This window comes from Ursus arctos, unplaced genomic scaffold, assembly GCF_023065955.2.
Source record: "Ursus arctos isolate Adak ecotype North America unplaced genomic scaffold, UrsArc2.0 scaffold_29, whole genome shotgun sequence".
Classification (NCBI taxonomy): domain Eukaryota; kingdom Metazoa; phylum Chordata; class Mammalia; order Carnivora; family Ursidae; genus Ursus; species Ursus arctos.
The window spans coordinates 32405369-32419177 of record NW_026622974.1 but is presented as its reverse complement, the minus strand read 5'-3'; the positions used below and the strand labels follow the sequence as shown (position 1 = coordinate 32419177).

Genomic DNA, 13809 nt, shown 5'->3' with positions numbered 1-13809 from the left:
AAAAAAATCAAACATAAAAGAAATATCAACACTTTTAGTTACCGTAGTTCAGTTCCTGAGGAATTAGGCAGATCACCTCAGGTAAGCCTATTTTCAAAAGAGGCCAGACAGAAGGGAAGCGGCACTGCCTCAAACTACATTGCTGGGTTGCGGCTGCTTGTAGGCTTCTGGTCTCCAAACCCTACCTCTCCCGCCCCGCAACCACCCCATACCGATCACTACTGGTCTCAAGGGTCACTCAACAGAAAGGCTCAACGACATGTTTTCTTTTTTTTTAAGATTTTATTTATTTGACAGAGAATGAGAGAATGTCAAGTAGACTCCCTGCTGAATGCAGAGCTCAAACTCAGGGCCCTGAGATCATGACCTGAGTGGAAGTCAAGAGTCCCCCACTTAACCAACTGAGCCACCCAAGCGCCCCTCAATGACATGTTTTTAAACTATGACTAGAAAAAGACCCCCAAAAAACAAGTGTACATAGTCAGAAGTGGAAAATCTTCCTCAAATATTAATAAGCATTTGCCATTTCATTGGGAAAAAAAAGTTGTTTTCACTAAATTTCTAATTTGGAAAGCTAAGGTCCTTTTTCACATAATGAATAGACAGTGTAACAAAGGCTAATCACAGAAAAATAATTAATATAAGAATGTAATTTGAATCAGAATAACTTCTGTTGCTAGCAAACTCAGCAGCTATGGGACATCCGCTAAAGCAGTTCTACTGAAAATTTGCTGAAACCTGAAAGGGGTCTCCTTTTGAGGTTAGAGTATGGAGGGTAACTTTTAAAAAAACTGACAGCAATTACAGTAATAATTTCTTGATCCCATTTTTTAAATTTGCATTTGAAAATAAAGTATTTTAAACTTTCACATATAATGATCAGTAAGTCACACTAATTTTTGTTTTTAAAAGTGAAACATTCATTAAGAATCTAGACTTTTTTCTATCCTGTCAACCACGTCTAACTTTACTGGAAAAATAAAACCACAATTCATTTCAGAATTTTTTTGTAAATTAAATACGAAGGAGCGCCTGGGTGGCTCAGTCAGTTAAGTGTTCAGGTCATGATCTTGGGATCCTGGGATCAAGCCCTGCATTGGGCTCCCTGTTCAGCAGGGAGTCTGCTTCTCTCTTCTCCTGCCCCTCCCCCTGCTTGTTCTCTCTCTCTCAAATAAATAAATAAAATCTTAAATAAATTAAATCATGAAAAAAAATCTAAAGAAATATTATTTAATTTGGTATCTCGCATTGCTTCTTACTAAACTTTTTTCACTACATTTGTTTTCCTTTTCTGTTTTGACCAAAAAATTGAAAAACACAGAAAAAACAAGACTCAGTCTTAAATTCCTGCAATATGGAAACTACATTATATTCCATGTGATAAATTCTTGTCAAAATTTCATTTTTTCAAATAGAAATGTTTATTAAAAGTATCCAAATACGAATGGGTAAAAAGCCCCTAATTTTGTAAGAGTCCATGTCCTTGATTCTAAGTTTAGAATATTATTGTAGAATGGGAAAGCATCAAATTTGGGAAATAGCAAAATGAACTAGAAAAACTGAGGTCAGGTCTTCAGTTGGGATATTGCTAAATCTCCCTTCCTAGCAAAAGACCTTACACTTTGACTACAATTCCATATCCAGCTGCTAATTTAAAGATTCAAGAAATGGGACTACAGTCTTTCCAGTTAAAGGGGGAAATTCTATTAATTAGTGTTTCTATTTCAACCCTCATAGTCCATGTTGTTAAGAGTTGAATTGTGCACCCCCCAAAACGCTGAAATCCTAACCCCTGGTACCTATGAATGTGACTTTATTCGGAAACAGGATCTCTGCAGATGATCAATTAAGATGAAGTCATTAGGGTGGGCTCTAGTCAATAGGCCTGGGTCCTTATAACACGGAGAAATCCGGACACCGTGGAGGACACACACAAGGAGAGCACCATGTGACATGAAGGCAGAGAGCAAAACGATGTATCTACTTGCCAAGGAACGTCAAAGGGTGTCAGCAAACCAGCGGAAGCTAGGAGAGAGGCCCGGAACACAGCCTCCCTCACAGCCCTAAGAAGGAGGCAGCCCTGCCAACAGCTTGATGTAGCTTCCAGAACCGTGCGACAAACTTCGGTTAAGCCCCCGATTTCGGTGCTTTGTTAACGGCAGCCCTTCAGAAATTAAGGCACTGGCCTTCCCTTGCAATCACATCCCTGCTCACACCCCCAGCTTCGGCCGCCTCTCCTGGTCACTCGTCACATGCTCTCACTCCCAGCCTCACTCCACACCCTCACCTGCCGATGCCCCTCGACACCATTCCTCATCAAGGGTACCTCTGGCACTTTGCAAGGGCAGTTCTTGTGGGGGCTGTCAGCATCGCTGGTCCTCGCATCCCCCCAGGGTGTCACGGGGCCCACAGAGGAGAACTGCTCTGGAAACTTTAGAGCTACCTGCCCGCTGGAGTTTGACTCAGGAGCCCATCCTCCACTGCGTCCGATCTCATCAGGGCACTTAACTTCAGCTTCCTCGTCTGTAAAATGGGACTACAGAACCCCCTTGCCCCCGCGCTCAGAAGATTCAGTGAGTTAAAGGGGCTAACGAGGGGCGCCTGGGTGGCTCAGTCAGTTAAGCGTCAGCTCAGGTCACGATCTCGGCGTCCTGGGGTGGAGCCCTGCATCGGGCTGCGCTCAACACCGCGTCTGCCGGTCCTGCTCCCTCGCCCTCTGCCCTCCCCCTGCTCGCGGGCTCTAGCGCAGCCTGTGCACTCTCTCTCTCAAATAAATAAATAAAATCTTTATAAATAAATACATAAATAGGCTCACGACGCAGGCTTACCCTCAGCAGCTTCCTCTGGCACTAGAATCATTAGGAATTACGGCCCAGTCTTAGTCTGTTCTACATGGTCATATCCTGACTTTTCTGCCTTGGACTCCTTGCCGGGGCCTCCTCACAAGTGAAGCTTCACTGAATACACCCTGTGGAGATGTAACCCCTTCCCGGGTTACTACATGTGCAAAGCAGGTATGTCATGCAAACCAGCAGGGTGTGCTTTCTACAGTCGCAGGGATCCCGGCAACTCTGAGCACAGTCTCCACGAGCTCCCCGGCTACTCTTACCTGCACTGGAAAATACAGCAGCAGCCCTGGGTAAAGCTGTTTTCCAACTTTGCTTCCCATGTCTTTGCATCGTTTCCTCCCAGGGATGGTCCCTCTCCAATATCCAAGGATATACTGTTCATTTCACCCTGCTCCACGGAAACACTGCCCAAGGTCACATCAGCCCTTCCTTCTCTTTGTGTAAACGGTTTGTAACCCAAGTCTTTGAGCTGTAGAGTTAGTGCTGATTTGTGCCCTAAGGCCAGCATTGAAATCTTTCTCCTGACTCTCACCAACACCTAGCACCTAGCAGCACCTAACAGAGCCTGGCACTTAGGTTTTCAATGACTGACGAATGCAACAGTCAATCGATGCATGAATGAATGCATTGCTGAATGAACACAGGAATGAATACATTCAGGAGTCCGGAGACCTGGTGTCCATTTAACCCTTCTTTAGCTCTGCAGTGACTGACATAAATGACCTCTGGGTAAGCCACTTAATCTCTGCGCCCAAATTTCCTTCTCTGCGATTTTCGGTGGTTGGACGTCACAAGAAAACTGCTTTAGGTTTTCTTCCAGCTCAACGGAGCCCAGAAACTTTAACAAAGAGTGAAAGACTGTATTTCTTTTTTTGAGATATTTTACTCAAGGCAAGCACAGGGGTAAAGATTTTTCTAAAATCTTGTACCAGGGGTCCCTCCCTGCCAGAGAGTCCCTTGTTACCTGGGGACAAAAGGCTCCAGGCAGCAGGCAAGCTGCAGATACAAGACATCTCTGAGATGCTGAGTTCTACAGTTTGTTATCACGGGCTTCTTGCAGGAACTGAAAGTCTACCCCATCCTCAAATGAGGTCCACAGGGTCAGCCGCCGCCTGCCCTCTTCTACCCAAAGCTCCTCCCTTTCCAGCCTGAACAAGGTGGGCTCTGCACTCTCTCCCAGGCTCCAAATCTAACTCAATTCCTCTCCCTGCCATCTGCCTAAGGCTCCCACATGCATATTTTATGATTTCTGGCACATTTCCTCCTTATCTGACATCCTGCAATGTATCCCTCTGCCCCTGTATTATTTCTATCTCCGATAATATGTTCTGAAAGAGGCAAGTGTCCTTGGGCTGTACTTTATTACTGGTGGCTTTAGCTCTCCTATCTTATCTCCCCACCTGGTCCCCACCTAAATTCCTTGAGGGCAGAGACCACATCCTCTACTCTCTTCCAGTTCCCCACATGAACAAGGACAGACCTGGGCAAGCAGCAGACCCTTAGAAAATACTTGCTGAATGATTAAATAATGAATGAATGAAATAATTAACAGATTTCAATGTTTTTAAATTGAAAAGTCATATTAATATATTTCCAGAATAAAGTTACCAAGACACCCGCTTTCGGGGATACAACCAGAATAAATTAAATTTTAAAATGGCCCTTTTGGAATACACTATTTTCTGAGGACTGAAATAAATGTCCTTCACTGCAATATGAATGAGAGCAACATTATCACCTGCATAAGAAATCTGCTTTTTAGGTATCCACAGCATAATAATGTGGCATGTCCTTTATTTCCTAGTAAAAGCAGATTTCACCTGGAGCTGGGATGGATAAAAGGGCAACCATCCATCCCTTGGTGTTAATTATTTCAAATATCACTGTTACATGTTGAAGCTGGAAAATTCAGGGAAGTCAGACAAAATACGAAGATTTTCTCTAAATAGATTGTTTAACTCTGCTGCTGCTTGGGGCAGAGCACCTTTTTTGGAAATACCAGGGACTGACTCAGCAAAGTCAATTTCCAGTTACATTCCTTCCTAGTGGTTTAATAAAGTTTAGCCAGAATCAAACTGACTTGGAAATCAAATTATTTGTTCTCCCATGCACTTGCTAGTCACAGCCGGTCACCAAATACAACAGCACCAATGGTCAACACAACACTGCTGGAGGGAGAACATTATGGCTGTGCCATCAAAGCTTAACAGAACTTAATGCTACAAGCCCCATTAACCCCCCCAGGCCAACAGTTAACCTAAACAACTTCATTATCTCTTAGAAATCATTATTCTTGCGTATAAGCGTATACTTATCACCACCAAAAGTATCAACATTACATTATTACAGAAAAACTGTGTGTTAATATAAGAGATAATATTGGAATCAGAGGGACTTACTGACTGAGGATTGTCGGAGACCTAAAAAAGTTAGGTCCATTAAAATAGATAATTACTATTTATGGGCTGTACATATGTGATAACAAATTACGTCTTCCAGCTCAAATCAAACCATGTCAGAACACAAACTACTACCAGGCAGGGCAGTGAGGGGACCTGAGACATCACAGTAAAACACCAAAGGACAAGAACAAACTCACTTTGAGGCTAATATGTATACATTTAAAGTAAAAAAAACGCTGTGACAAGGATTTATCCACATTTACCCAACTGATGAAATCAGAACAGGTTAAAGCTAGAATGTAATTCTGAGTTATACATCACAACCCTTCATTCTACAGAAGAGAAACTGAGGCAGAGATGGAGCTCCTTATCCAAGCTTACACCACTAGCCAGAGCCTGCATTAAAACTTAGGTCTCTTAAGTCTAGCTTCATGTGCAAAACACCTAACAGTAAATTTAAAAATTAAAAAAGGACATAGGCAGACAATAAATACTTGTTAATGGACTTGAGGAAACAGAGATGCACAATTCCAGAACTATCTTGATATATTACCTGCCGACAGGATAAGCCAGGTAATTACCTGAGGTTTTGACTTTGACTTGTCCAACATAACCCACGCTACTTAATGCTACCGATCAGCCCTTCCGTAAGCAATAAAATGCTACTGCAACAATCACCGAAGTATACAAGTTGGTGGTGAAACCAGCAGCTTTGTAGCATTCTTAGGAAGAAGTACATTTGAAAAAAATCTACCCACAAAACAATATGGGTTTCCTGACACATGAAGTGCAGTTCAAGAGAGAAATCGGTAAAAGACAGGTATGACTAAGCAACCACAAAGAACCAGAAATACCAAAACTATCAGGAGTATGGGGACCACCACATGCCTGCATAAAAAGATAAGGTGCAGTTTCCCATCTATTGTTCCTAATGAAAAAGGGGTCTTTTTGTACTAGGTGTTGATTACTTTTTGAAGAAAAAGTCTCCACGGTTTATAAGGATTTACAAACAATATTTTATTCCATTCTCCATCCCACCTGCTTCAGAAACAAATTTTGGGACAATCTGGTTGTTGATGGGCAGGCAACTGACCAGATCAAATTTACGCAATCAATGTAGCATTTTCGATGTATTTGATTATATACATCACCAAGGAACCTCTTAAATCTATAGCTTAACGCTTACTAAGGAATCTAAGTCTTAATAACCATGTAAAACATGACGTAAAACTCGGTGGGCTATCAAGTATACCACTGAATTTTTCCTTACAGTCTGACAACTAGCTATTTAACTTCTCTTCAAAAAAAAAAAAAAAAAAAAAAGAATATCGACCAAACAAAACAGCTTAAAATAATTAAAGAGACCACAATTTATACATCCTCAAGATGAAACTGACCACGGCACTACAAGGGTAAAGAAACCGAACACACCTTTACATAAAGATGGAAAAATATTCATAGCATCCTAGGCAGGGGGAAAAAAGACAAAACATAAAAGAAAATCCTGGCACGACAGGACAAACCTGGTTTACAGTTCTCTTTGCGCAGGTATAAAACTAAAGAAATGTACTGGGTGGTGAGGAAGGGAGGGTGGAGAGCAATTACTACTTAAACTTGCTTCATTCAGGAGCTAGGTAGCGAAGCAGCCTAGATGAAAGCTGGTTATACAAAATATAACCAGGCTGAATGTCCCAAATCGGGAAGAACTAACACCAAGGGAAGCGGGACCCCCGAAGCTCTCAGGCTACCCCTTCCCCAAATTCCCGAGCCACACTACTGGAGCTGGGGGCTTCCCGCAGACTCCATTTTCCCGCAGCGCTGTCTCGGTCTCAGACCGCGCAGAGTGGGCCTGTGGGTGAGCTGGGGTCTCCCACCCACCTTCGCTCCCCGCCCTTTTCATTGTTGTGCAAGTGTGATGGATCACCTGCCCGGCGCGGGCTCCCGCGTCCCGACGCGCCGCGCACCGGGGCGCGCAGGGACGAGCCGGGCGCGCCTACCGCAGGACCCGCGCCTGACGCCCGCGACCCCCGGAGACCCGACCCCGGCCCGCTGCCAGTCCCCGCAGTGCTCACCGCCACGAAACCCGAGGAGGAGGCAATGAACACGCGGATCACCATCCTCTCGCACGCCGGGACGGACCGTCTGCCCCCGCGGACTCGGGGCTGGCGGGGACGCGGAGGCAAAACTCGGGTAAGAGCCGCCGCCGCCGCCGCCGGGCAGAGCGATCGGGTCGGGGAAGATCGCGGGGACCTGACTCCCTCCCGCCGGTCCGCAGATAAAAGCCTAGAGCCTCCCGGCCGCTGGCCGAGGGAGGAGGGGGGAGGGGGGGAGGAGGCGGGAACAGGCTGCGGGGCGTGATGGGAGTTGTAGTTTCGTTCTCTCCCGGGAGTGCCTGGTGGACTGAGCTCTTTCCAGCCCCTCCTTACTGCGTGACAATCGCTTACACGCGCAGGTGGCTGGAGGGAGAGGCTGGGGAGACGCTGTGACAAGAGGTAGCGAGGATCCCGGCGAGACCGAGAAAAAGAAAGCTAGGCAAGAGGGTTTGGTTCAGAGTCCAAGCTTGGGTTCTGTGTTGTGGTTTCTGATTTGGAGCATCGCCACGCAGAAACAACGACAGACGGGATCGAGCCTCGGAGACCTGCGGTCTTGAGACCGCTAGCGCGCCGGGCAGGCCCTAACCTGCGGCCGGCGGGTGGGGCGGATGGGGCGGGTGGGGCGGGTGGGGCTCTCAGGAGGTGGCCGCGGTGCGGGCAGTGGAGCTGGGCGTTCTTCTGTTTTCCCAGTGGGTCTGGAGATTGCAGGAAGGTGATTCTTTGGTTAAATGAGACGTCTTCTTCTTCTGTAGACGCTGAAAATTAGGAGCCAGCTGAGAGCACAACCGATATTTTATTTTATTTTTTTTAGCAAAACTGTAATTGTAGTAGAAAAAATAAATACCAAGCGAAATTAGAATCCTTCTATCAACATTGGGCATCAGGACCCCACCCACCTCACCCCCTACTCAACACAATGGCTTCGCCTCTGTGCACCTAATATTTACAACTGAGCCAAATCTGTGCCTTTTTCAGACCCGATGCACATTCCAAGCTCAGTCTCCCAGGAGGATGCTGTTAAATAAAAAGCTTTTATGTAGTTTTTAATGGTTTAGGAATAGTTATTTAGCAAGTGGTTTCTGTTTCACAAAAGCCCAAGCCTCTCACGGTTTGGTGGAAATGAACCAGTTTTCTCTGCAGTTACTGTATTTACTTTCTGCCTTTCAGCAGGGGAGTTCAGCAGAGTTCTGGGAACAATGTTAATTAATAGTTCTAGAAAGAAAGAAATTAGATAATGAAGTCTCTAGCTCTTTGGTAAATTTCTTGCACAGATAGATACTAATCATTTTGAAGCATTTGCTTTTTAGAGCAATTTTTAATATTTCAAGTTTATAACCTTTTGTTATTATCTTACATCATTTTTGTAGTATTCCTTTCTAATTTAGTACATTAACAGAAGATCCGATCCTAATGGGACTTTATTTCTTCTTATAAACAATAACTAAATATAACTTTTGCTGGAATTAATATCTCTCTGCATATGCACTTTAATTTGGCTACCATACATGTGGAAATGAATATTTATAAAATTTAAAATAATTTCTTAAAAGTAGATACTACATTTCCTACATAACTGCCACGGTTAAAAGTCAACATTTTCTTAAGTTTGGAATTATTCAGCTGCGAGAATATGGTTAAACTCAACAAATAGAAACTCAGAGCCTATTCTCTGAAAGGTACGAAAGTGGATGAAAAGTTGTCATTTCCTCAGTCAGCAGAGCACCTATTGTCTGCAAAACAAAAAGGCAGGTACAGAAATAGCAACAGAACAAGACACACCGTACCAATAGATTGTTGTGTGGATATAAAGGAAAGGGTGGCTTTTTAGAAGAGACTTTGAAGGTGAGTAGAGTATCTGCTGGCAGATAGGGGGAATGCAGGGTGAGAATATGCAGAGTTTATGAGCTCAACAAGGAGCTGGTTGTGCTTCAGAAAGGGATATGAGGGGACTAATAGGACAATGGGGAAAATGTAGGTTTGGAATGAGCACAGCAGGAGACACTCACCAGTTGTCTGCCTAGCTCCTTGCTCTTTTGTGAAATCTGTTCCTCAGCTCTGATCTAAGAGGTTGTAGGGGTGGTGCCCCAAAGCCCTGTTCATAAAGCAAGACTCAGAGCTCAGTTAGCCACAGCTCGTTGGTCTAGGGGTGAACACCTGACCCAAGCGCAGCCAGGCAACATCCCTACCCTAAGGATTTGGACTTAGCACTGGGAAAGAGAGAGCTTAAACTTTAACTTGTGTCATGGAAGCTGGGAGCTTTCAGAATCTATGTTTCAACATGAGAACCAGAGAAGCTGAAGAAGCTAGTCAGTAGGAAGAGAACAACAAAGCAGACATATTTTGTCTCCTGTGGTGGAGATGAGTTTTAGGGAATCCTGATAATGTTTTTGTCCAGAGGTCCTAATACTATGACCTATGTAGCAAATTGTGTGTTTTATGAATAAAGTCTTATTGGAACACATTTCTTTTCATTATTGTCTATGACAGAGAGACAGAAGCCATATGGCCTGCAAAACCTATTACATTTACTATTTGGCCCTTTATAGAAAAAGTTTGCCAGTCCTTGTTTATGGCTCAACCTGTTACTACATCCCTACTTTTAAGGACTACATAATATCCCTGTATCCGTGTCATAAATTCCTCATCTTAAGCCACCTCAAATAGGTTTCTGTTTGTGCAATCACTGAGAAGTTTAAACTGAATTTGTAAGCATTCAGAGGAAGAAAAGGATATGATCAGAGCTATACTTTTAAGATCATTCTGGTAATAGTTCTTTTTATTCCATGCTGGTGAAAAAGTTTATCTCTAGAACTTGTATGCAGGAAAAAGTGCTAGCAGTCCAGGGAAACACAACAGCTAGTGTGGAGTTGAGACCCAGAATTAGCAAACAACACGCTAGAGTGAGTGAGAGTAGAAAGCAATCTGGGCTATAGACTAGAGGTCCAGGATCAACACCACAGGGTATCACACCACAGGGAGGATTAGGTGCCCATCTGACAAAGTCTGCAGAAAAAGCAGGCAGCCAAGACTTAAAGATAGGACTCAGAAAACTGAGTAGGTCAATAGGCTTTAGGAAAGTTGCTCCTCCATTACCTAAGACTTGAGCCCCTTTATAAATCATGATAGACCATCTGGCTAGCGTGTGTTTTTTCTTTGCTTTACTGAGATGTAACTGATGTATAATGTTGAGTAAATTACCTATTTCAGCCACTCTCCCCCAGCCACCTCCTTTCTGGTAACCATTAGTTTGTTCACAGTAGTTAAGGGTCTGTTTCTTGGCTTATCTCTCTCTCTCTTTTTTCTCCCCTTGCTCATTTGTTTTGTTTCTTAAATTCCACACAGGAGTGGAATCATATGGTATTTGTCTTTCTCTTATTTCACTCTCTAGTTCCATCTACGTTGTTACAAATGGCAGGATTTCACTCTTTTATGGCTGAATAATATTCCATTGTATGTATACACCACATCTTCTTTATCCATTCTTCTATTGATGGACACTTGGGCCGCTTCCATAGTTTGGCTACTGTAAATAATAGTGCTATAAACATAGGGGTGCACATGCCTTTGAATTAGTGTTTTTGTGTTTTGGGGGTAAAGATCCAGTAGCTCGATTACTGGATCATATGGTAGTTCTACTTTTAACATTTTGAGGTATCTCCAGACTATTTTCCACAGTGGCTGCACGAGTTTTCATTCCCACCAACAGTGCGAGACAGTTCCTTTTTCTCCACATCCTCGCCACCATGTGTTATTTCCTGTGTTTTGGATTTTCGCCATTCTGACAGGTGTGAGTGAGCCACTATGATTTTGAAATATAATGGGAAAAATAAAATGTTGAAATATTTGCAACAGTTGGAAAATATTAAAATACCTATGATTTCTGTTGGTAACAAAATCACAGATGTTTGCTGCTATTACAGTGGCTTGTTGCCTACATTCATAATTGAAGGAATTAGTAAATTTGTAAAAAGACGTATCTATTTATTTTAGAGAGAGAGAGGGCACTCAGGCACGGGGTGGGGGTGGAGGGGGCAGAGGGAGAGGGAGAAAGAATCTCAAGCAGACTCCCCACTGAGTGCAGAGCCCAACACTGACACTGAGGTCGGGACCTGAGCTGAAATCAAGAGTCAGATGCCTGATTGAGCCACCCCGGTGCCCCAGAATTAGTAAATTTCTGTTAGAGTTTAATGAAAATATAAATATGTTAATTTTTTTCTCAATCAAGTTCATGAACTCCCTAAATTCTATCCCTAAGTTTCTTGGGTAGGGTGGAAGGGTATGTATCCAAGAGCCCTAGCTTAAGAAACCGTAGTGTCTGACTGTATCCAAATACGTGAAAGCCTATGAATTTGCCTAAAAAGAAAGTATAGAAAGAAACAAGAAGAAGCCATGAAGAGTCCCTTGGAGAACGCTTCCTTTTAAAAATTGGAAAGAGAACGAAGAATTAAAAGGAATGGAGAAGCCATCAGAAAATACAAAGCCAAAGGAGTGGTGTGTCACCGAGCGCACAAGACAGGTTCTAAGCTTTAGGAAGCAGGGAACAGCAAGAACATTACTCGGCCTGGGAGTCAAGAAAGGTAATAAAAATGGAGGCTGGGAGTTTGTTCGTCGGGCAGGCTGTGTTCACGTTCCAGCTTTGCCACTTAATTTCTTGGACAAACTGTCACCTCTCTCAGCCTCCGTTTTCACGTCTATAAAGTGAATATCAATAATGACTCCATTCACGATTGTTATGAGTGTTAATTTTGCTTAGGATATTCTCCAAACTATGCCTGAGGGTATCTGTTTGAAGGGTGTCCCCGCCCCACCTGGCTGCAGATGCTTGGCCCCTAGCTGTGTCCTCCCCTCAGTGGGACCTATTGCAGCTTGAAAGCAGTTTATGACACGTATGACCAGGCTTGAAGACCCTCGTCGGTCCCCTCTCAGGAACGCACGGTTGGAAAATCGAAAGACTAAGGCAACTAGCAGTAGGAACGTAAAGGAGGATGCTGCGAGGGGGGTGGGCTGGGGTTGTGAAGCCAGTTAAGGAATGAGGGAACTGAAATGAAGAAGAGGAAGTCGGTCTGTGAGGGGACAGTGGAGCCGCTGTGGAGTGAAAAGGGGAAACGCCAAGAGCCTGGCCGCTTCCTGCTTCCAGTCTCAGTTGCCATGAGTCCAGGTGGGCCTCACTTCCTGCCTTGGGTTGCTGTTTAATCACCTCCATCTTTTATCTTGGGCTCGTTTAGCGGGGGGTCTTTTCCTGACACCTCTAAAATCCTGACCGGAATGTCCCTGTGAAGGGCGGGTCGTAAATCGTGTCTACGGGGGTCAAGCCGGTGACAGAACGAGAGTGGGGAGGAAGGTCCAGGGGCACAGGCTGCACCACGCGGACTGTAGCAAACGGGACAGCACGACTCAGAAACTTTGGGTTTTCATCTGAAATATTCTTGATATTTCAATGTCAACTTAATTTTTTAAAAACTGAGTCAACTAAGCCCAAACCTCTGCAAGTCCTGTGCGATCCTGTGGTTCTCCCAGTTTCTCCCTCCAGTGTGAATACAGCTCTGAGCCCGGGGTTTGGAGCCCAATAAATCCACAAGAAGCACTAGGCGTTATTATAATGATGGTTTGTTATCACTGCTGACCTTTGTGAGAGCATTTCCAGCAGAGGAGGAGGCATTAGCCTGGCGGCAGTGGCTTGAGGACAGAGGAGGCCCTAGAAGCAACTGGATGGTCTTTTCTAATTGGAAGCTGGGGAGGGATGAGAGGGGATGAGAGGGGATGAGAAGCAAGGCCGGAACTTGAAGGGGAGTCAGGGAGCATAAACATTCTTCAGGAAGGTTTATCTACCGATTAAATAAAGAGTTCTTTAAAAAAGTCAGGAGTTTCGACTGTCCAGATTTTATTTTTAGAATGGAATTGAATCTGATTGATAATTCTGTCCTGTCAGGGCTGCTCTGTTTTTAACAGCACTTAATCCAATACTCTCTGGCTCCCCACGGATTTCACTAAAGCACTTTAGTCACCACCCCATGCCCGTCACAAATCCCTGCCCTGCTCCAGGCCGAGGCTCTTCTGAAAGCTGAGCTGGCATATTTGGCTGTTAATGGGCGACAGATTTGTGGGACAGGAGGTTATAAGCCAGAGGGCAGGGGTAGGTCAGAGAGGTTAAGGAACCGACCTCGGAGCCAGACGTGAAGAATCAATGTCACAGCTGCATGAACCTTCCGTAGGCGAGTCACCTAACTTGGGATACCTCACCTTCCTCACTGTTGGGGGCGTGATGGAGGAGATGCATGTAAGGTGCTTTTTTACACAGTGCCTTGGGCATGGTTAGGACTCAGTAAGTATTAGCTATTACTGATCATGTAAAGTAAATCACAGAATGCCCTTCTTTTGCATAAAGAATATGAATTTCATAAATACTTCTTTTTTTAAAGATTTTATTTATTTACTTAAGAGAGAAAGTGTAAGTGGGGGAGGCGG

At 44.2% G+C, this 13809-nt stretch overlaps 1 protein-coding gene across 1 annotated transcript in view; it reads right to left on the bottom strand.

Moving 5' to 3' along the window:
• Positions 1–9411, bottom strand: part of SH3BGRL2 (SH3 domain binding glutamate rich protein like 2) — a 59838-nt gene extending 50427 nt beyond the window's left edge. Inside the window, exons 1-2 of the mRNA XM_026507025.4 lie at positions 9351–9411; positions 7324–8099 (exon numbers count right to left, since the gene is read on the bottom strand). Of these exons, the coding sequence (XP_026362810.1) occupies positions 7324–7368 (45 nt within the window). The 5' untranslated portion in view covers positions 7369–8099; positions 9351–9411. The remainder of the gene's footprint in view (positions 1–7323; positions 8100–9350) is intronic.
• Between the last annotated feature and the right edge of the window lie 4398 nt (positions 9412–13809).